The 21,619-nt window shown below is 40.5% G+C and overlaps 1 protein-coding gene across 3 annotated transcripts in view; it reads right to left on the reverse strand.

Annotated features, from left to right (window-relative positions):
- Positions 1-21,619, reverse strand: part of ADAMTSL1 (ADAMTS like 1) — a 415,079-nt gene that overhangs the window by 32,675 nt on the left and 360,785 nt on the right. For all 3 annotated transcript variants that reach the window (XM_039567703.1, XM_039567702.1, XM_010392980.4), the window contains 5 exons: positions 17,791-18,001; positions 12,089-12,268; positions 10,324-10,477; positions 7,933-9,073; positions 2,143-2,270 (listed from right to left, as the gene is read on the reverse strand). In XM_039567703.1, the coding sequence (XP_039423637.1) occupies positions 2,143-2,270; positions 7,933-9,073; positions 10,324-10,477; positions 12,089-12,268; positions 17,791-18,001 (1,814 nt within the window). The remainder of the gene's footprint in view (positions 1-2,142; positions 2,271-7,932; positions 9,074-10,323; positions 10,478-12,088; positions 12,269-17,790; positions 18,002-21,619) is intronic.

Consider the following 21,619-nt stretch of genomic DNA (forward strand, 5'->3'; position numbering starts at 1 on the left):
ATCTCGAATTCCTGTCATATCAGTTTGGGGTTATTTTGTACTTTACCTTTTTTTATTTTGGTGATTTTAATGCCCAGGAATAGCTAAGTAAAGTACTACATTGTATTGTTGAAATACCTCCAGAAGTTTTGATACTTTTTGGCAAAGTCTAAAGAAATGAAAGAAAAATTCTTCAGCTATCCATCACCCTTCTTTTTCCTGATTGGTTCCCAAAATCCCACCACAAGATTAAAAATCTTTTAGCTGTTCAACCCATAAATGAGTAGGAAACCATTGAGGAAACAAAAAGGAGCATATTCCACTGTCTTTTTTTTCCATGCACGTGTTGAATGAATCAGAAAATTCTTCAATGAAATAAGCTTTCGCCCCACTCTTGATTCCTCCAAAGATGATCTCAGCTTTCCAGGTTCTTTGGAGAATACTTCCATTATGCGAAAAAGATTGCTACTTTGTTGCAAAAACTGCTCAGTACTTCACTTTGATATTTATGGCCTCATTTTATAGGCTGTTCTGCTCTTTGCCTTGGATGTGAGATGCAAAAGTATACCAGTTCTTAAGAGGAGTTCTGCTTGAGTCTGGGAAGCATCAATGTTAATTCACCTGAAAGTTTAAATTATAGTTTTGATAATTGATTATAATTAAAAAGCTAATAGCCTTCCTGTGCCCCATGTGTACCTAATGCTCAGTTTATTTTTTACAGTGTCACACAAAATTGTTTCCAAAAACCACACTGTACGAAATCTATGGCTTTTACACTCACTGGAAGAATGTGGACTGAATAGCAATTTTGACTGATGATTTTTTAACCTCATGTTCAGCGTCATGCTGGTGCAACATTTTTAGTGTGAGTTGCTCCTTCTAAAATATGACACTATCCTAACAGCAGCTGCCTGGAATTCAGCAAACGCACTTCTGATAGAACTAGTGTAAAAAGGATCAGTCTCTTCCGTTTTGCCTACAGGTAATTTGTAGCTCTTTCTTTTTTGCTCTGGAAGATTGACCCGTTCTGCTAAAGGACAAGACAAAGTCCCTTTCTAGTTGATTTACTGATCTTCTGAGCTTCACTGTTATCCACTGTTGCCTTCTTACATTTTCTGTTTTTGGTGTAAAAAACTTACTTTTAAAAATTAAAACTTATCAACAGCTATTCCTTCCTCTAGTCATACATGGATACACTGGCAGCTGGTGGTTACTGCCTATGCACTGGAAGCCTCCAAGAGTTTCCACATGCTGAAGCAGTGAAATGGGTATATCTGCAAAAAACGGTAAGTTTTCCAGCATTCCTAGCACGTTTCCTTTTGCCTTGGCGATAAATAGGATCCTCCTTCTGTAAGACCTCTCTGCCCTGCCACAGTCATTAGCTGTCATTGTCTGTTCTGCTCCTGTATCTTTCTCAACAGATCTTCATTCATGTTTGCAGCTCCACCCTTCTGCTAGTCCTGATGTGGCTGTGAGCTTGCTGACCATGTCTGCCAGTGAACCTGGAAGAAGCTGGACTCATCCTTCTAACTCCCTTTGCCATTGGTTTTTATCTGGATGAGTTTTCTTTAGAACTGAATTCTAAACCAGCACAGGATATTTAGTCTGCTTTAGAGCCTGTTACTAGAGGAACAGAAACATGGAATATAATTTTTGAGACCCTCTATTTGCTTCAATTGAAACTGTATCAGCCATACTTGTGGTCGAATATGAAACAGTGTTTGATCTGTAATGGATAGCTGTTCAGCTCTGGAAGTTTTCTGGCTTGCCTAACCTACACCTGAGTAAATCCTGCAATCCATCTGTTAGACTTGAAGTGATCAGCGTTAGGTCTAAAATGAAGCACAGAAGCTGGGAGGCGTGGACTGCACTGGCTCTATAGGCTGCAAATAACCGGGATAAGCACTGCTTTAAGAGAATGTCAGATGCAAGTGAGAAAAAGCATTGATGTCTTGCAGAGATACATAAACCTCACAAACTATCTATGAAAGCTGGACTATGCCTCAGGTTTGTGCAGAGCTCACACCCTGCATTTTCCCCAGTGTACCTCTGTCGACCCATGTAACACAGTTTAGCAGCCATCTGTTCCCTCACAACCAACTTCTGCCCAGATTCACACCAGTAACATGGACCATCCTGCAATCGCAGAGGTTGAACTATTACCTGCTAGGGTGACAGCAATGGAGACAGAGTCTGATCCCAGGGCATTGGATGCATTGCAAGCATAGAAACCCACATCAGCTTCCACGGGTGCTAAAATCTGCAAGGAGTCATCAGGCTGAAGGAGCAACCTGGCACAAAGCAGAAAGAAAGACGTAATAGTTTCTTAGTCCATATGAACATGAACATATTTACTGGGAATTTTCAGGCTTAGGTATATTTTTTTTATAGGTCAGGCCTTTAGGCAATATTTAAAAATCTATGAAGAAGTTTAAATTCTTACATTGGGACTGTAAATTTTGATTATTTGTATTAAATTTTAGTCTCATTCCCAGTTCCTCTACTGCTGGCATGTGTATTAAAGAAAGATTGCCAAGTAATTAGAACATCTACCAAGTGAAACCTCCTCCTCTGCTGTGCCACTTCTGTATAATGTTGAGTGAGTTCCCTAGCATTGCTGTCTTCCAGTTCCGCAACACAGGACTAGCAATAGTAAAGAATTATTGCAAGGGAAAAATCATGAAACATGCTGAAGCTGTGCAGAAAGAAGGGAAATGAACCACAGGCTCAGTGTTAAAGCCTGAAATAGGTTCAGATTCTTAACTGATGGGCAGCTTGTACAAACTCGGCAGTCTTGGTTCTCCCCTAACAGTCAGTGAAGATAGAGAGTAATTCTCAGCTCCTCCTTGGGCTGAACCAACTCCTTCTTTCCTCTGCCAGTAAGAGGAGCCTATCACAAGCTCAGTCTAATGCCTATGATTAAATGGAATTAATATGGTCTTAGTGCTCTTATGAACTGCCTCTTTCCACTGTCTGGCTTTGCCAGGACTCATCAGGTCCTAGCATATACCTGTTTCAGCAAGAATTCAGTCCATGGGCTCCTTGTCATTGCTTATGTACCCTTATTTTCATCACAGTGTATTTCATGATTACTTTTCCTTTCTCTTAATTTTCTTTTTAGCTGGAACTATTGATAAAATCTAATTATACTGTTCTCATCAGCAACTTTCAGCAGCTGTTGCTTGTAAACTCTTAGTTGAGGCTGTGATTGACAGTGGCAAGGGTGAAACTGGGGGAGGGATATGCCTGTAAAACACATGCAATAAAAGTCTGCTCACAGATCCTGGAATCGACGAGTTTCTTAACGCTCCCATCCCCACAATAAAAGCTGTTGTCTCATGGACCAAAAAGCTGCACATACTTGATTTTTCACAACACTGTGGGTGGTAGATCTCTAAAACAAACCGGATTAGGGCCACCCAGCAAAATCTATTATAGGAAAAAGCTCCAGAGTTAACATTATTTTTTTACCCTTTTGTGAGTAATAATAAAAATAGTCATTATCAATAAAAGAGCTGCCTGTTGTTAAACAAGTTTTGTAAAGGCTTAGAAAAATGCACATTTCCAAAACAAACATTAATACTTTCAAAATTGCATCTATGTTTGCACAGCAAAAAAAACCACAAATGGCTGAAATAATTCCTTTCCCACTTCTGCTGTCAATGATGTTTTTCTTACGTCTTAGTCATAAGCAGGGCTGACTAGATAGCCACTGCTAACACTGACAGCAACTGACAGATCTTTTTACTTGCAGAACTAGTGTTAGCATGCATCAGTATCTCACACGTAAATTTTTAGTTTAACACTGATTGCTTCAATCGTTACATGGAATTCATTAAATCTTCAGAAGCTGCCCCACATTATAACAGCCTGTAACATTTAAAAGTTCTGTGTGTTCTGTCTGCATGTGTGCAATATAGTACGTAGGCAGATCTTCCAGTCTACATCAAACTAATGCTTACAAGACCCCTGAAATAATTTTAATAAATGTTTCTGACACCTTCAGGCTGAGGAAAGAGCTTGCCTAATATTACACCTTATAAAACACAAGGATGCATACTTTGTTTGTTGTTAATCACCTCTCCTAACATAAATCCCTCTCTGTCAGCTTAAGTCACCTCAAGATCCAGCACAGGTATTTTTAGAAATAGAAACAGTCCAGGTAGATACTTGCCTTCAAAAAAAATAAACTCCAACACAGCTCCATCTTCCTATCTTTTCAACCCAAGTTTTAATACCCTTCTCCAGAAACAAACATAATGTCCTTTTCTTTTCAATAATTCTGTTATTTGTGCATCACAATTTGGCATAGCTGCTTTTCTTGAAAGCAGATCCTTTTAGTCCTCTTTGTACAGAATTATTTTGGCTGAATTCCCTATTTCCTCATAGATTGCTATCTTTGTTAGGTATTGAGTTGCTTGTCAGGGGTGGAAAAAAACACCAGCTGTAGCAATTCTTTATGTCACCAGCATGTCTGAAAATAATGCAGCTTAATATTTAATCAGTTTCATCTCAGTTGTTCCACACTGCATTGCCTCCAAGACAAAAACGTACTTTGCAGGACATATATCAATGACTAAATCAGACAGCACTTCGCAAACACTGTTCACATGCTGCTTCATGTCCATTTATAAAATTTATTTCTGTTTCAGAGAAGTTGAATTATCAAGTACAAGTGGATCCTCAGTGATAGAAATTGCAGCATCCTTGCATGGCTTACTAAACAATGTATAAATTCCTCAAAGATTTTTCACTTTTAAAACTGATTCTTCGGGAACTTAATCTCAATTTTCTCCAAAATAAAACATTTTCCAATATATACAGCACTCAGCAGACTTTGGTATGGATACTAGAAGGCTCTGCAATGGCACTCAGAACCCATGCTGGTGTAAACTTGACACTTTAACCTTAGGAGAGAGTATGGACTCTTCTGTTAAATATGCACTCAGGCTGAATATGCAGACACAAGTCGGGGATCTTTTACTGGAGCCACAGATATTTTCAACTGCTGCTTCTTTTTGTGCCATATGTTTTCATTCTACTGAGTAACTGAAAACCAGCACTTTTTTGGGGCCCTTGTTCTATCTCTTTGTGACCGTACCTAGACTAAAGCTAAAGAAGTTAATTTTTGCAAGGATAGCTATGCAATAGGAGTCATACTTTTGGGTGGAGGAAACAGCTCATGGAATGCAGCAATGGGAATAAAGCCATACATCCACCATCACTACTGGACATCACTGGCTCAGACAAAATCCATGGCCACAATGCCTGAAAATGAATGCCTCTATCTGAGTGGCTTGTATACACAAACCAGGTAGCTGTCACCCAACCTAAAACCAGCAGCCTACACTCTAAAAATCACAATACCAACTAAGAACTTCTGAAATCTCAGTATATTCAGTAGGGTGTGACCTGAGGAACTTCAGCACTACTCTCTGGCCTTTCTCAGCAGAAGTGTTTCTCTTCAATACTAGTATAGGCAAGCCCACCTGTATTTATTTTCTTATTCCCATTAAGACAGAGGTGGGCTGGAAAACCCTCTTCTCCATTCAATGGCTGGCAAAGCATGAAGAAAACAAACTGCAGAGCTGAAGGACAGCTCAAGCATACCAGACACCACCACATGTAGATGGCCTTGCAGTTTACAGCAGGACACTCTAAGACTGCTTAAACTGCAGCTTTCATTGACACAGCTGACAGGCAGCAAGAGCATTCTGAGCCAAAACCAGAATACTGCTCTTAGAAAACCCAGCAAGAAAATCCACAAACCAATTTTTTTACACACCATGATTTCTACCCTTACATTAACTCCGAAGATATAGGTGTCGAGTTACATCTCAAGCTCAAAGCATGGTCATTTCCTCCCCCACACACCAACCTGGAGGAACTATAAATGATGAGTACAGAAGGAAGTTCATAAAGTGGAAACTGCCTCAACATTTAAAGACGAGTTGTCAATGACTTATGCTACTAACTGGAAAACAAATAATACTTTCCTGAGTCTTTCTGATAGAAATTTTGAGCACACACACAACTGACTGACAATTCAGAAACAAAATGCACTATTTACGGCTATTTCAGCCAAACTGAATGGGAAAAATAAAGGTTGAAAAGGAACTGTAAAATTATACACTAAAAAAATCTGAACTAAAATTTCAGGAATCATACGACTCTTTTATTTCAGCTAAATTAATCTGCTTGTTGGGATACCATGACAGCTTATAGGATGTAAAATAAACTTGCCATTTTCTCATGACTGTAGTGACTAGCATTCCTCATACGTGAACTTTATGTAATGTCCCTTCCTTTTCATGGACACCACAGAAGTTACAGTCATTTCAAGTAGAGAAAAAAAAAACCACCTTAATGGACCAATTCTAATGGGATACAGCCACTGGATGAAAATCTATAGATATGAAACTTTTCTGGGGGTGGCATACAGAAATTTTCACAAGAATATGTCCAAATGAAGGGATTCTGTACGTCTGAGTCATAATTATGACTGCATGTGATTTCCACCAGAGATACATTCTTGTTCTTAGTGACCTCTACCCCTTCAGAAGTTACCATTTTTCTGTGTGTTGAATTTAATATACTTATTCACCTTCAGGCAGAGAGGCAAGAACCAGGAAACTCGGATCATTACACAAAGCAATTATTTTTTCATTGATTCAGCAGTCAAAGTAAAGAAGAAGCCAATATGCTAATTTCATAACTGTACAGAAGGGGCAATTTTACCTAACTCAAGACTTTACTGGATGATCCAAGGCCACCACACTGGAAATTAATTTTTGTTTTGGTCCTATCTTTTCTCATATCCTAGGCTGACCTTATGACTAAATGTAGATGTCTTAGCTGAGGTCAGTATCTTGTGCAGAAGGAGCTCCTAGCAGATCCCTGGACAACTTTGTTGTACTATGTGGGTCATTATTACTGCCTACTACACTCTTTTCCTGTTCTTATATATTGATTTCTCACAGAATAGAGCCTAAATATAAAATCCCAACCACAGACATGAGAAAAATGTATGTTACCAACACAGTTAAGCATACAACTAGTACTGAAAAGAACCTCTTTCTCTGTGCTCTTCCACACAAATGAATAATGTGGAGTGATAGGAAGTAAAGGCTACCTAAAGAAAAACCAGCATAATTTTTGTGGTATACTGATAAAAGCATTTTGTTATGTGAACTTCTCAGGTTACATGTGGGACCAGCACTCCAGAGTTTAAAGAGATGAGGATTCACCAATTCACATGAGAAGACTAATGATAAATGATCAGTCTGTGTTGAGATGACAGCAAAGCTGCAAACAGCCATGAAGTGTGGTTCCACAGTTCACAGCCTTCATCAGAACACATGCAGTAAATGGTGATTGTAATGCCCCTTGAGGTTTATCCTGGGGCAGTTTAATGCATGGATACATATGTGGAAGGCTGAAGCCTCACTTCCTCCATCTTCTCTTACCACAGCCATGTCTGTCAGGCCCTCCTGGAGCACTGGGAGAAATGCAATTCGTAGCACCAACAGAAGATAATAGCAACAACCAACGACCAGTTTTCATTTCTCAATACCAATCTGCATAGCAAAAATCTCTGCCTTCAGATGGGAAAATAAACTAAGGCTCCCAGTCTCCAGATGCGGAGTGCTCTGTTGGCTGTATCAGGCATTTATGTCCTTTAGTACTTTACAATCCCTTCTTTTTTACTTACTCAAACAGAAGTAAGGTTCCTGTCTGCCACACCAGCCTGACCCACCATCCAGACCTTGCTGAAGAGTTACAGTGCTCTGTTTACCTCATTTACCACTTCACATGCACTTGCCCTTCTTTCTGTTATGAAGTCAGACTACAGCAAAATATGGTTTGGTCCATGGGACTGACAGGCAGTAAAACATGGAAAGTGAAGAGTCCAAATATCAATTATTTTCTTAAAAGTTAAATAACATTCTTTACCTATCATTGTATTTCACTTCCTCTCCATTCTTAGCCCAGCTGATGGTGGGCTTTGGGTTTCCCACTGCTTCACAGTGAAGCAGCACACTCAGTGTGCCACTTGCTAGGACTACTGTCTGTCCCAGGTGGGTGACGACCTCTGAAGCAGAAAGTTGTTGTGCTGCTGAAATCTTTCGGAGGATGGCAGGCTTTTGAGGAGGCCTGTGCAAGCCATTTCCCAGATCTACAGAGGTGGGAATAAATGTTTCAGCAGATGACATCCTCAGGGAGCTAGTAAATCCAGAAACATGTCTGTGGAAAGGATACTCCACTAAGGCTGAGTCAACTTTTTGCCTTGATGCTTTGAGGACAAATTCCTGGTGCTCCAAGTGGCTCTTGAAAACCTCGTGAGCCAGCTGCACAACAAGCTGCTCAGTGTAGATATCTCTAAGCTCCTCAGGCTGTTGTGACAAATTCCTTATGATATCATCCAAGTGTTTCTGCTCTGTGACCATAGTAAATGGCAGGCTATGCTCCCGGCTCTGGTCCTCCTCTGAGGACGCGTTTCTCTCCATAGACTCCTGGGCTTCCCAGGACTCCAAATTTTCCTCTGGCCAGCTCCTGAGCTGTAGCAGCCTCGAGACAATATTGTCATACCATCTGCTGGGGTTAGCAAGGTGTCCCCGCTTTTCAGCCTTGCTACCATTGAAGAAAATCCCATTGAGATGTTTATCCTCTGTTCGCAAGGCATCATTTAAGCCAGCCTTCCTCATGCCCTCATCCTCCCTAATACTAGCTGGCTGCCCAGCAATGATCTTCTTGTTGCTTCCAATCAGTTTAATTATGAAATGCTCCCGGGCTGGCCCTGCTGTGCAGGTGTATGTCCCAGTGTCTGAAGGCTTCAAATGATGGATTTTCATGTACCCATAGGGCGCAATGGTGATGTGAGCTGAACTGACAAGCCTCTTGTCATCCTTCTCCCAAGTGATCATTGATTTCCTGAACCTCCTGGTAGGACATCGGAGGATAACAGAAGTTTTGGGCAGCAGGTAAGCATATCCACCCACAATGAAGTGCAGTTTCTTCTGTTTCCTTGTCTGGATGTAAACTTGCTTTACAGCCATAATATGGGGGCTTTGCTTATGAGCTGGTCTGTTGTGCCCTGAAATACCATTATATTATTAGTAAGTGATACCATTAAACAAAACAAGTAGTTTACATTGTTGTGGGCAGCATTTGACCCATTAGACAGTAATGGGAGAAACCGGCCACCAGTTGCTGGACATTAAATTCGAACAATCAAAATAAGAGGAATAACAAGACACACTTCAGGAGTGCGAAAGTAGCCCACAGTATATGCGGAAACCAAATAGCCAGGGACAAAAGCTTTACAGAAGAGAGAAAACTTGAGTGGAAACATAGTTCTTGTTGTTAAAGTACTTAAACAAAGACTGTTACTTAAGAATTGCACTGAGTAGAGAAGTGTTTACCATCCAAACCTTCAAAGACAACACGATCTTGCAGGTCACAACAGCAAGGAAGAATGAAAGTCTTGCTACCTGAAGGAGTAATGTTGAACAGAACAAAACTCTCTGGGCTAGGCTTAAAAACATGGTAAATACTATTAAACTGCACTAGTTCAGTGTGTCCTTCTGGTTTCCAGAGCTCTGTGTCAGAGATCTTTATTATGAAGCACTAAATTAAGCTGCACAGGCATACTATTAGTAAATACCATGCAGCATTTGGTCCAAGCTTTAGTTCTAAATGTCAGATATTCTTTTCTCCCTACATACTCAACATTCAGCAGTTTCGGAGTCAAGCTGAAGCTAGGCTGACTTTTACATGTCCAGCTGACTTACTGCAAACTAGGGAAGAATATACAGGGGGGCTTGTGATGGGCGACAACAAATGCATGAGCTACCAGTGTAAAATACATCTAACGTGTGTTGCATGGTTCATTAGAAATCCCAGGTCATAGAGGATTTGGAGTGACATAATGAAATAACAAGTTTCTAAATGATCATCAGCAAAATCCCTTACCAACCATTTTCCTTGCAGCTGTTCTAGCAGAGAGTTTATTTGCACCTGCCCTCAGGCTGCTGCGCTGTATCTCTGAGCCTCTACATTCCAGCTGTGAAATTCAGATCTAGACTTTGGTCAGAATTTTGAGCCAGTTTTTCCAGAAACTAGGAGTTCCCTTCCAGCACATTGGCCCACATCCAGCTCCATTAGTAAAACCTGTAGTGCTCCTCCACTGGCTTGACTTGTTCACAGACAGAAAAACCCACTCCACAAGACTGAGTAACACTACCACAAAAGAAGGCTATGGAGCAGGAAACAGCATGGATTGCTTAGTGAAGGACTTCCAAGCCCCTTTTCCCCAGGCACTGCCCAAACACCTTTTCCACTTACTTGCACAGGGGCCTAGTGCACAGGGCCTGATCAAGGATGAGAATGGCAAAGGGAGGCAGAGTGAGGAATTGATGATAACAAAGCCTCCAGTTTTCAGCATCTTTCTGCAAATAGCATTTCGACTCTGTGTGCCTTCTCCACAGCTCACTGAACACTAGGAACAGGATGAGAAACATTAGGAAAAACGAAAAAGCTGCTCCTTGTCATGCACTCCGTCCTCACCTCCCATATCCACATTGCATACATACACCACAGGATATAACAGTTACTGTTTTCAAAATGTTGCAGTGGAATAAAGCAGAGCAGTATCTGACTGTGCAGCTATGAACAGTGCAGGCACAGTAAGGAGATGAAATATCTGTTATTTTCTGTCCTGTAAGGCTTAGATTATTTCCATGCTCCTGCTAGCACTTCTCTTCTGTCAAATGGTGTCCCTTGTTTTAATGGTACTGTGCTACAGTTCAAAGGCAGCCTTTGCACTTTGTTTCTATGTGTCTGTGTCTGCTGGCTGGAAAAACTCCTGCTCATGCTCAAGACCAGACCTCATTAAGGTGCAGATCACAGTAGCATTCTGGTCTGGCCTAAGCTTAATCTTTAAGCTTTCCTGTTGCAAATCTATTTAGGAATAATAAAGGGATGAGTATTTTAGTTACCGATTAATTACCTCAGCCTTGTAGTTACTACATATGGCTTACACAGAAGAGTAGAAACCCTCTAATACCAGACTATGCTGCTTGTTGCACAGGTGGACATTGTTTGATGGACTTCATCATGACTATCCAGTTTCATATTTATGCATACACCATTGTGAAAATGAAATACAGGCAGTGCCTTTGCACTGGAACCCAAGCAGCAGTCTGTAAAAAGAGCTGGAAAATGGGTAGAGCAGTGTAATCTTCACTGCCAGAACGGCTCTGTGTCTCCTCGCAGAAGACTTTATGAAAACATCCACTAATTTGAATAAAATGCCCAGAGAGATCACCATAAGAAGGGTGCAGGTGGGACAGTTTCACAGGGTGATTGGTGTTTCTTTTACAATTTCCACAAGGCAATTTCCACTACCTTCCATGAAAGAGGACTAGAAGAGTGGTGGCAGAGACTGCAAGCTGTGGAATGATTTTCATGCTTACTGGAATGAACCTCTGCTTTTGCTTTGACCTTACAAGATCAAATTGTATTTTTATAATGTCTCTCCTCCCTTCCCCTTCCCCTTCCCCTTCCCCTTCCCCTTCCCCTTCCCCTTCCCCTTCCCCTTCCCCTTCCCCTTCCCCTTCCCCTTCCCCTTCCCCTTCCCCTTCCCCTTCCCCTTCCCCTCTCCTCCTGTTTCCACCCCTCCTCTTTTCTCTTCTCTTTATCATAGGAAAGGGATGGAGTGGCCCCAAGAGGAAAAGACTATTGACATCAGAACAGTTAGATTTTGGGAACAAAGAGTTAGCCTAGGGTAATAAAGATTACTCTTCATCAATGCCTTGGATGGAATAATAAGCATAGGTATGGACAGAGAGGGATTTATTATTTTGAGCATGACTTGAGTTTACATAAGAAGGCTCTTAATGGTTTGGCCAGATGGCTAAAACACATCTGTGGAGGCAGTCACCAAAGAGGAACAAGGAGCCAGTGATAACATCCCCAACCAGCGTGATAAGGACAAAACTGGGCATAACACGCTTTGTGGGGTCTGACCTTATTTGGCTCCTCTACCCCAGTTTGCATAGGAACTTCATCTCCAAGACCTGTACAATACTCATGCATATGAATAGCATACCTGTGTCCAGTCAGAGAGAAGCCACTCATTGGGACAATCCTCATTTTTGCAGGCTTGTTGTGTAATGGTCCTTGGCAAGGAGCAGAAGGTTTCTGGCAGCTCTAACAAGCTTCCATCTGCCAGGCGTTGCTTACAGAGTGTATCTCGCTTCTGGACACCACCACCACAGGTCTGTGAACACTGTGAGAAAAGAGACACAGACACCTTTTGTTACACCTGCACCACCCCACTTGCTGCAAAATTTACTTGTGAGTTTGGGTAGAAATCAACACTTGGTCTTGGCCAAACATAAAACAAAAATTTCAGAGACCTCAAAGTATGCTGCTTCCAAAAATGTCAAAAATATTTTGGAAAATGGAAGCAGCTTATTTTGCTAATATTTAGACAAACTGCTTCAGTATTTCTGAAATGTTCTGTTTTAAGGTATTGGTACAAAGGACATGGAAACAGTGAGTCAGCATTGCAGTATGGAGGTGGAGAACTTGTCCTTTCCACTTGGAAAATGAGACTCTAGCATGTGATGTGGAGAATCTAAATACTAATATCTCTGTCTGAGCTCTGACAGTGACTAGTGTCAGAGAGAGTGGAAAAGTCTTGTCTGGCAGTAGATAAGTAAATTGAGATGATTAATATCCAAAGAACACACCTCCCCTCTGTCTTTAATGTAAATACCTCTCTCTGTATCCATTTTTCTACTCAACCAGGGCATAAAATTTTGAATAACCAAATTTAGTAGCTTTCCTGAATATTTTTTGTAAATTTAGTTGCTCAGTCCTTTTTCCTGAGGATCCTTTTCCTGAGGCTGCTAACAGGCTCCCAGTTCTGCTCAGTTCAGCCAGCTCAACTCCTTTTCTCCTTTCTTCTAGCAAAGGAAAGGGGGAGCTTGCATTACACTGACATGACCAGCAGTTGCTTATAGCTTGTGACATGGCAGTTATGCAGGAGAAGTAGACAATAATACAAAGAAGTGTTAAAATGTATACTTAAGCAGTTAAAAAGGGAGTGTTTTAGAAAATCTTGCACTTCTGAAAGGCCCTTCTCTCTTAGACAAAGGGCTGCATGAACTTTAATGCTAGCCCGAATATTTAGGATAAACATTTTCCTTGAAAGACAGAAAGGAAGCGCAGAAAGACATTTTTATATTTGGCTTGCTTTTTAATGCGTAAAATTAGCTTTTGTCCTACTTATTTAGAATGTTATGAAGGTCAAAGGCTTCCAAAAAACTAAGCAAGAAAAACATTAGTTTTCATCAGAAGACAATGTTTATCAGCCTCTCATTTGAGGACAATTCATTCCTGAGGAGGAAGAAAAATATGATTAAAAGTAATATTCCAACATTGCCTAAGGACTGTTATCCTGTTAACTTATATACAAGATACAAAATGGGTTACACACTGTGAATACTACAAAGAATGTTCCTTCTGTCAGTCAGTCAAATCTCAGAAAGTCCAACTCTACCAGAGATAAGGCAAAACACATCTTTCCTTGCTTCTTGGACTTTATTCTCTTACATAGTGCTGTCCCTGCACAGGACAGCCCCAAGAGTCATGCCATGTGCCTGAGAGCATTGTCCAAATGCTTCTTGAACTCTGTCAGGCTGGTGCTGTGGCCACTTCTCCAGGGAGCCTGTTCCAGTGCCCAGCCACCCTCTGGGTGAAGAAACTTTTCCTGACATCCAACCTCAGCCTCCCATGACACAGTTTCAGGCCATTCCCTTGGGTCCTTTCACTGGTCACCACAGAGATGAGACCAGTGCCTGCCTTCCTCTTCCCTTCACAAGGCAAATATAGCCTGCAATGAGGGCTCCCCTCAGTCTCCTCTTCTCCAGGCTGAACAAACCAAGTGACCTCAGCCACTCCTCACATGGCTTCCCCTCCAGGCCCTTCACCATTTTTGTGGCCCTTCTTTGGACACTCTCTAACAGTTTAATGTCTTTCTCATATTGTGGTGCCCAAAACTGCCCCCAGCGCTCGAGGTGAGCAGAGCGGGACAATCCCCTCCCTTGCCTGGCTGGTGACGCTGTGCCTGATGCCCCCCAGGACAGGGTTGGCCCTCCTGGCTGCCAGGGCACTGCTGACTCCTGTTCAACTTGCCATCGACCAGGATCCCCAGGTCCCTTAACATGGTCTCCCATGTGGTTTAATTTTACACTGCTCTCTACTCAAGGTGTACAACAATACGGGTTTGTTCCTTGCTCTCAAAAATGACTTCTCTGCTATGACTCCACAGTAAGATAAAGTGCCTGCAAAAGGAGTAAACATTTTTTTCTCAGAAGGTGTCTCTGTTGGTTTTTAATGTGTGAAACTTGACGATTTAGAAGAGACATTTTACGGTATGGATTAAAAATAACTAGGAAAATATAATAAAATATTACCAGTTTTCCCATGCTGACTTTGTTTTCAAGTCATTGTTCGAATTATCTTTGGAGCAAAGTTAGCATTCAAGAGCAAATAAAGAATGTTGGCATTGAGACTGTAGCACTTATTCAGTAATAAAACAAAGCTGGATGAAGATTTACTAATGGATGTCTCTTGTTTCAGGTATGCAGAACAGATATGTATAGGGCCTTGTAAAAATGAAAGCTTATATATACACTTTTCTCCAGAAAATGATAAAGATCCTAATGCATTTAGTAAAGACACAGAACTATTTAAAAATAAATAGTCTGGAATATGTAAAGATGTGTTTTAAAAATTGTTTGTAACGTTACAACACTGATAATTATTGTGTGTTTATCTACCAGGAACACCAGGGCTTTGAATGGCATTTAATTCAGACAATCGTTCCTTACAAGCATAAAAGACTTAGGAAAGAAAACACTGGTCATTACAGTTTAAATCTTTTGGGGATTTTTTTGTGGTTTTGCATTAAACCAGTGTGAATGAGTGCTCTGAAAAGCACCACAAACTCCACTGATGAGGCCAAAGAAATGTACTGAAACCACGCTCTGCAGCAAACAGATTTTACCCCTTCATGTTGGTAAAGCTTTCAAGGACCTTCCCTAGGGGGAGGAAGGCACCTTCCTGAAGGGCCCTTCATCTCCCTGTATGAGGGGAATCCTCTCAGGAGCCTGGGGAGAGGGGAGGCGTTGTGGGTCCTTTAATGCAAGGAAAGAAATCCTTCTTCAGGTTTTCTTCTGCTGGAGGGACCCATAGCAGTTTTGCTGCATGACTGGAGGTCACCTCCAGAAATTGTCTCAGCCACTCACGTCCTTTCCGAATGTTTTTTTTCTTTCCACATCTCAGAAGCCAACAGCTGTAATAATCCCTAAGTGTAATGCACAAGCCCCATGGTGCAGGTTTTCAGATGGGAAACCTGTGTGAGACTGAGCTGCAAGGTCTGGTTTTCCTACAGGGTGGAAATACCTGTAAAGATGATGGTGTTGCAAAGAAGGAAAACAGACATACTTAAAAAATGAGAGAACGGAAATTGATTTTGATGGATTAGAGTTTTTTTTCTGGCACAGCACTCATCTGAACAGAAGCAGAAGACAGTAGGTAGAGAAGCACATTTTTTGTGCTGTTTTCCTCCAGTGAAAGGTAAGCACTGGAAATACTCAGGCCTGGGCCTGAAAAGTCTGTGGAAGTAAGGCAGAAGAGCTACAACATAACTTGTGTTGAACTGTAGCAATGAATTACAGCACAGGTTCTCTCTCGCCCAGAGAAGACACCAGTTACCACAAGTGTGACTGAGCACTTTGTTTCAATTTCTGATTAACATGGCTGCTAAAGCTTTTATACTTAATCAGGCTTCCTCCTCTGAAGACCTGCTAAGTCTTTCAAAGAGGTAGCATTTGAGAGCCCTTGAACAGTCAGAAAAATTACTTCAAACAGGTGGAAGTACACACGTTTACACTGTTGAGGAAGATGTTCCAATCCTGAAAAAATCTGTTTGGAGACAGCTCTAGCAGAAACAATTTGGTACTGTTCTAGTGTGGCCTACAGCTAATGGTCACTGTTAGCAGAAAATAAATTTTTCCTCATACTACAACATGTATCTCTTCTGACTGTTCACATAAACTCACAGAAAATTTCTTTCTGTAAGGACTGTGGCCAGTTATAGGACTTAAACAAGCATAGGTGCTCCTTCTAGCATATCCTAATTTTGAAATGCTTGACTTACGTTATTACATTACGAACTAGGAGAATACCATTTCCTATTTACAAATATAACATTTATTATGACTATAGTCTAGAAATTTTCAAAAGTACAGCTAAGTATACATGTGTGTGCAAATATCAGTGGACAAAGCATGAAATATCACTGAACTGTTTTAAACAGAGGACTAAAGCTGTAGGCTCATTACCTAGCTTTGACAGACCATCAGACTGGCGTAAATTTTTTTTTACCAGGTTGGTTGCCCAAACCCAAAGCTCTCTCAGCTTCATGGACTTACTAACTTCATTATGTGAGTACACTAACATCTCCCTGGCTCTTAAGTAAAGACCAGATTTTATATATAGACACCGAATAGGTGTAAGTAAGCACTATGCAAAATGATCATAGTTTTCACGTAGGATAGAATGAAGACTAGCACACATCAAGAATGAAGATTTAAACAGGTGTTTTGCTTACACCTACACCACACAGCAAATTTTTCCTTTAGTCTTGACAGCAGCACAGGATCCTTTCCTCCTGTGTAGTATTATAACCATTTAAAGAAGCATCTTTAAATCTTTTGAATTACACAAGTAGTTTAATTTGCAACCAGATGTCAGCAAATTACCTAATTCCAGGGTGCTTTCTAAAGATGGAAAGCCTTGTACAGACCCATTGTGTGGACAGCAATTTTTATATTTAGTGTAATAAGGCATCCATCTCCCAAAGGGAAGTGTTTAACACACATTTCTTAATCTGAAGGATGAGGAATGTTTCTTGTACAAAAATAAATTATTATTTGAGAATATATGAAATACTCAAAATGCTTTAAAGACTCTTTTATCCTTAATCCTTCTCGTTTAGTTTTCCTAGAAGCCTTGACATAGCTAACCCAAGTCCACTCATTGCAGCTGACCAACTCATCCCATATATTTTTGTTCGAAATCTATAGCCAGCTGTTAAGATTTTCCACTAACTTTGCATTAGAAATAGTTATAGTCATTATATACCTCTGGAAACATTGATGCATTTTTTTAAGAGTGAAAAGTGCACACTTTGCAGTTTTTTAATGGCTTGTCAGAATGATTAATGATTCCTCTTGATGGGTTAAAGCAAAATCATAGAATCAGAGAATGGTTTGTGTTGGAAGGAACCTTACAGTTCCTGTAGTTCCACCCCATCTCCTCTCTGCACCCCACTGGCCAGGGACAGCTTCCATTAGACCAGGTTGCTCAAAGCTACATCCAACCGGGCCTTCAACACTTCCAGGAATGGGCATCCACATCTCCCCTGTGCCACCTGTTTCAGTGTCTCACTACCCTCATACAAAAAAATGTCTTCCTAATATCTAAACTACATCTACCCTCTTTCAGTTTAAATCCATTACTCTTTGTCTTGTTGCTACAAGCCCTTGTCAAAAGCCCCTCTTAATCTTTCTTGCAGGCACACTTCATAAATGGTAAGGCTGCTCTGAGGTCTCCCTCGAGCCCTCTCTGCTGCAGCTCTCCAGCCTGTAGGAGAGGTGCTCCAGCCCTCTGACCCCTGAAATGTGTGCAATGACTACTTTTAGCAGTCATAAAATGAGATTAGACATAAATTCTTACCTCTTGCCATTCTGTAGGATACCAGGAGGGTGGGCAGTCAAAGCGATTACAGGCTTGCACGAGCGATGGCTTGGGTTTAGAGCACAACTCATCCGCCAAAATCACTGTCTCGTTGGTCTCTCTTGATAGTAGATGAGAACAGAAGACATCTCGTGTCTGCAAACCAACCCCACAGGTAAGACTGCAAGAGCTCCATTTCCCAATCTCCCATCTGTGAAGGGGTCAGGAGAGAGAATCTTAAGCACAGAAAAAATTCACCTTAATTTTTCTCTTATTATAATGACAGATGGAATGAAGAAACAGTAAATGAAAAGGAATTTTCCTTTTCTGATTAATGTCACTCTTGAAGCTGGACGATGAGGCTAAGATGAATATTTGCAGTTCTGCATTTTCATCTCTTGTCAATAGCTCTTGGACTGCAAGCCTCTGGGATTTCTGCAATATCACAGGAAATGTTTTGTGTCCTACAGTAGGAGTTCTTTTGTCTGTTGGAGCATGGACAACGTATTTCAAGACAGAGTAGATTTAATTAGCTGGTTTTCTTCCCCTGTCTTAAACAAAAAATAAAGGAAGATAATGACAAAATTTAATCAAAGGAATGTATAAGTGAAATTCTGAGGACAAATTTCTTTCAGAAGATCAAGCTTTGGTTTTCCTGACTTCTGTGCTGTTGTGATAGGAGGTACTAAGGCCTTGAGAGATGCAACAGGAGAGCAGGGGATCATCTTCAACCCCTGGATGAACACCTGTCACTGAACTAGGTCTTCTCTGAACTAGCTATGTAAATCCTGTATCAACAGGATTGTTGATAACTGAATTTCAGTGTTCATCACCTTAAAACCAGATTTCTGCTATTTGAGCTGTACTGAACACAACGCCGAATTCTGTCAGCTAAACACAGAAAATTGTTTAAAGTACTAGGCCTTCCACTCATGTCTCAACTAGGAAGCACTTCAGAGATATATAGAAATGTATACACAAAAAATTAGTCCTACATTCAGAAGGAAAAGATAAGAAAATAGCCTCCCCAACAAACTCACGCGAAACTCTACACTGACCTGGATATACTCCCACACCCAAATTGAAAACATGAAAGCCAGATAGTGCCATGTTTTCTAAATCTGAAGAGTAGCCTCATTTCCAGGATGACATTATTTAAACTGATTACTGAGGGAGTAAATTAAAAATTCAGGAAAAGGAAAGCTCAGAGGACCTGTCTTTGAAGACAACAAATCCAGGCAGAAACTTAAAGAGAGTGATTAGGAAGGAGGTTACCCTCAGGCTCCAAACAGGACGGAGGCAGATAATGAAGGAAAGTTATGAAACATGTCAGCAGAATCAAGCAGATTTTATGGAAGAAGCAGAGAAAGACCACTCTGATGCTCCAAAATCTGCAGTCAATGGAAATAGCTCAATGCACGTAAAACACATCATGTAAGCAAACACACTACACAAATAACCATTTAAGATTGTGCTACCCTACTATCACTGAACGATTCTAACATCTTTTCATTTTATAAAGTTATTTTGTGGGCATGTTTCCTCCCTTTCAAGTAACATCTTTAACAAATATAAACTGCTAGCACATAAGAAATTCTTTTTCCTCCCTATAAGATATCCTGATGGACCAAAGGCACATTGCTCCCCTACTGCGCTCCATCTGCTGGTGACATTCTCTGATTTTACAAAAATCCTGAGCCTCACTGTAAGCACTAACGACACTGTAGTTTGCTTTTAGACAATATTGTTGGTTCTGTTAGTAGCAATGACAACAATCTGTTCCACACTTTCTAACAATAAATGCTTCTTGCACAGTGAGTTAAGAGTTCCCATGATCATTTTCCAGACCATAATACACTGAAGGACACTGATCTGAATACATATACTGGGAGCTATTTATCAGTGGAACAGGAGTGACATATGGCAGCCAGTTAAACCAAGCTGGAGTATGTTCTCCATATGAATGATCTGGGGGGAGAGATCTTCCCTGCTTTTCCCATGGAACTGTTAGCCAGAATTAATGTGGATATCATCTACCCTTCAGTTTTGGCACAATCTAAAATAAGATATTTGAGTAGGTGGTGAGAAGAAGGCATTTTCTTGCTTCAGAATCTATTTTGATACATGGTTAGCTGCCAGACTTATTTTTTCAAGTGCTGGCAGTAGCTGTTGCCTCCAGCAACATTTTGTTTGTTATTGGTATAAGTGCAAAATGTTTCTGTTGGCAGTTCACATCTCAGTGGCTAGCAAGCCACATAAACCCTTTGGACATCTTGGCTTCTTCAGAAGAGGGTGTCTGTTTCTTCTTCCAGAAAGAAATGCTGTGTTTCCATAAAGACAAAGGACTTGTTTTTCCAGTGTTTGAAATTTCTGAATATTGCAGGTTGCATCTGTTGCCCTACCCATAACTAACATCAGTTTGTTCACAATTCTTTCCAGCTGCACTAAAGAGGAGATTCCTTAGAGGAGCACACAAACTGTGAGGTCAAATACCTCTTACCCTTGTACTTTTGTAGTCCCAAGAGACTTTTATGGGCTTTCATAGATGGAAAGTAAAGAAAGTAGAATAGAGCAGACACATGTAAAGTGGACTAGGCATGTGCAAATAACTGAACCCATAAACGATATACATGAATTTCAAAGTCCTAAGAAGCACAGAGAAAACCAGTGATAATCTTACAGAAATACAGGGCTGTAGAATTATTTTAAAACAGCTAAAGGTGTTTGCAACACTTTGAACTAATACTATCCTACTATATTTACCTATTAGTTTCTAAAATACTTGTACTGTTGGAGACAATAATCTTACGAAAATATATAATACTGCTTTTTTGTAGTAATGCTGTTTTCCCTTACTGTAGAGTGTAATGAGATGCTAACTGAAGTATGTCTTATTTCATGTGGTACTTGGCTGTGCATTCTTCTATTTTTTCTTCTTCTTCTACTGACTCTCCCAATGCACATGGCATACAAAAGAGAATGTCCTACATGCATCTGTCAATACCAGAATTAAAATTCAAGTAGGCAAGAATCTTACACTTTAAGGGTGAATACAGTAGTTACAGAATCAAGCTAAAGGAACCTCGCACAAGTGGAATTGCTATCTTTGTAAGCTGACTGCGGCTGCTGTTAAGGTATAGATTTTAGGAAAAATCTGCATACTTGCTGGTTTATAGAATAGATGAAAGTCTATTCTATCTGTTTGGTACTTCCCATATTACTTTCCAGACCCTGGTGAAGGGATTGCATAGTTTTGGTACAAAACATACATTTTCTCCCTTCTCCTTTCTCCTTCACTACTGCCCAAAGCTGTACTAACATGCAATAACAGAGAAACAACCTGTTTTTAGCCTTATTACACAGTTGGAATTTGGTGCATCTATGCTCCTAAACCCCTGGTTTGTCCTAGCTCTAGGTCTATCAGTTCACCAGTTGTCCATCTCCATCTCCTAAATATCTAAGCAGTGGTTATGTCTGTAAGCACAAACTAGACTTTAAAAATATTTCAACTACTGTACTTAATATAAAACAGATTTCAAGATGTTTTCATCCTCTGCAGGATATATATACATAACTCTGCTGATATACATAAAATACATTGAATATTTGAACTGATTGAACAGAAACTATATTAATTCAAAACCACTGAGACATTTAGAGATGGCTAGTGAAGAGGAATGTAAGAGGAAAGAGGCAATTCACAGGGCTGGATGTGTTGAAATGAGTATGTGTCTTTCAATACAGTGATACATGTATTAAAACACTATGCCAGTTTGGGCAAATTTGGAAATATATCCTCTGAGAGAAAGCAGGTTACAACCAGCCCTCC

Source organism: Corvus cornix, chromosome Z (assembly GCF_000738735.6).
Source record: "Corvus cornix cornix isolate S_Up_H32 chromosome Z, ASM73873v5, whole genome shotgun sequence".
NCBI lineage: Eukaryota > Metazoa > Chordata > Aves > Passeriformes > Corvidae > Corvus > Corvus cornix.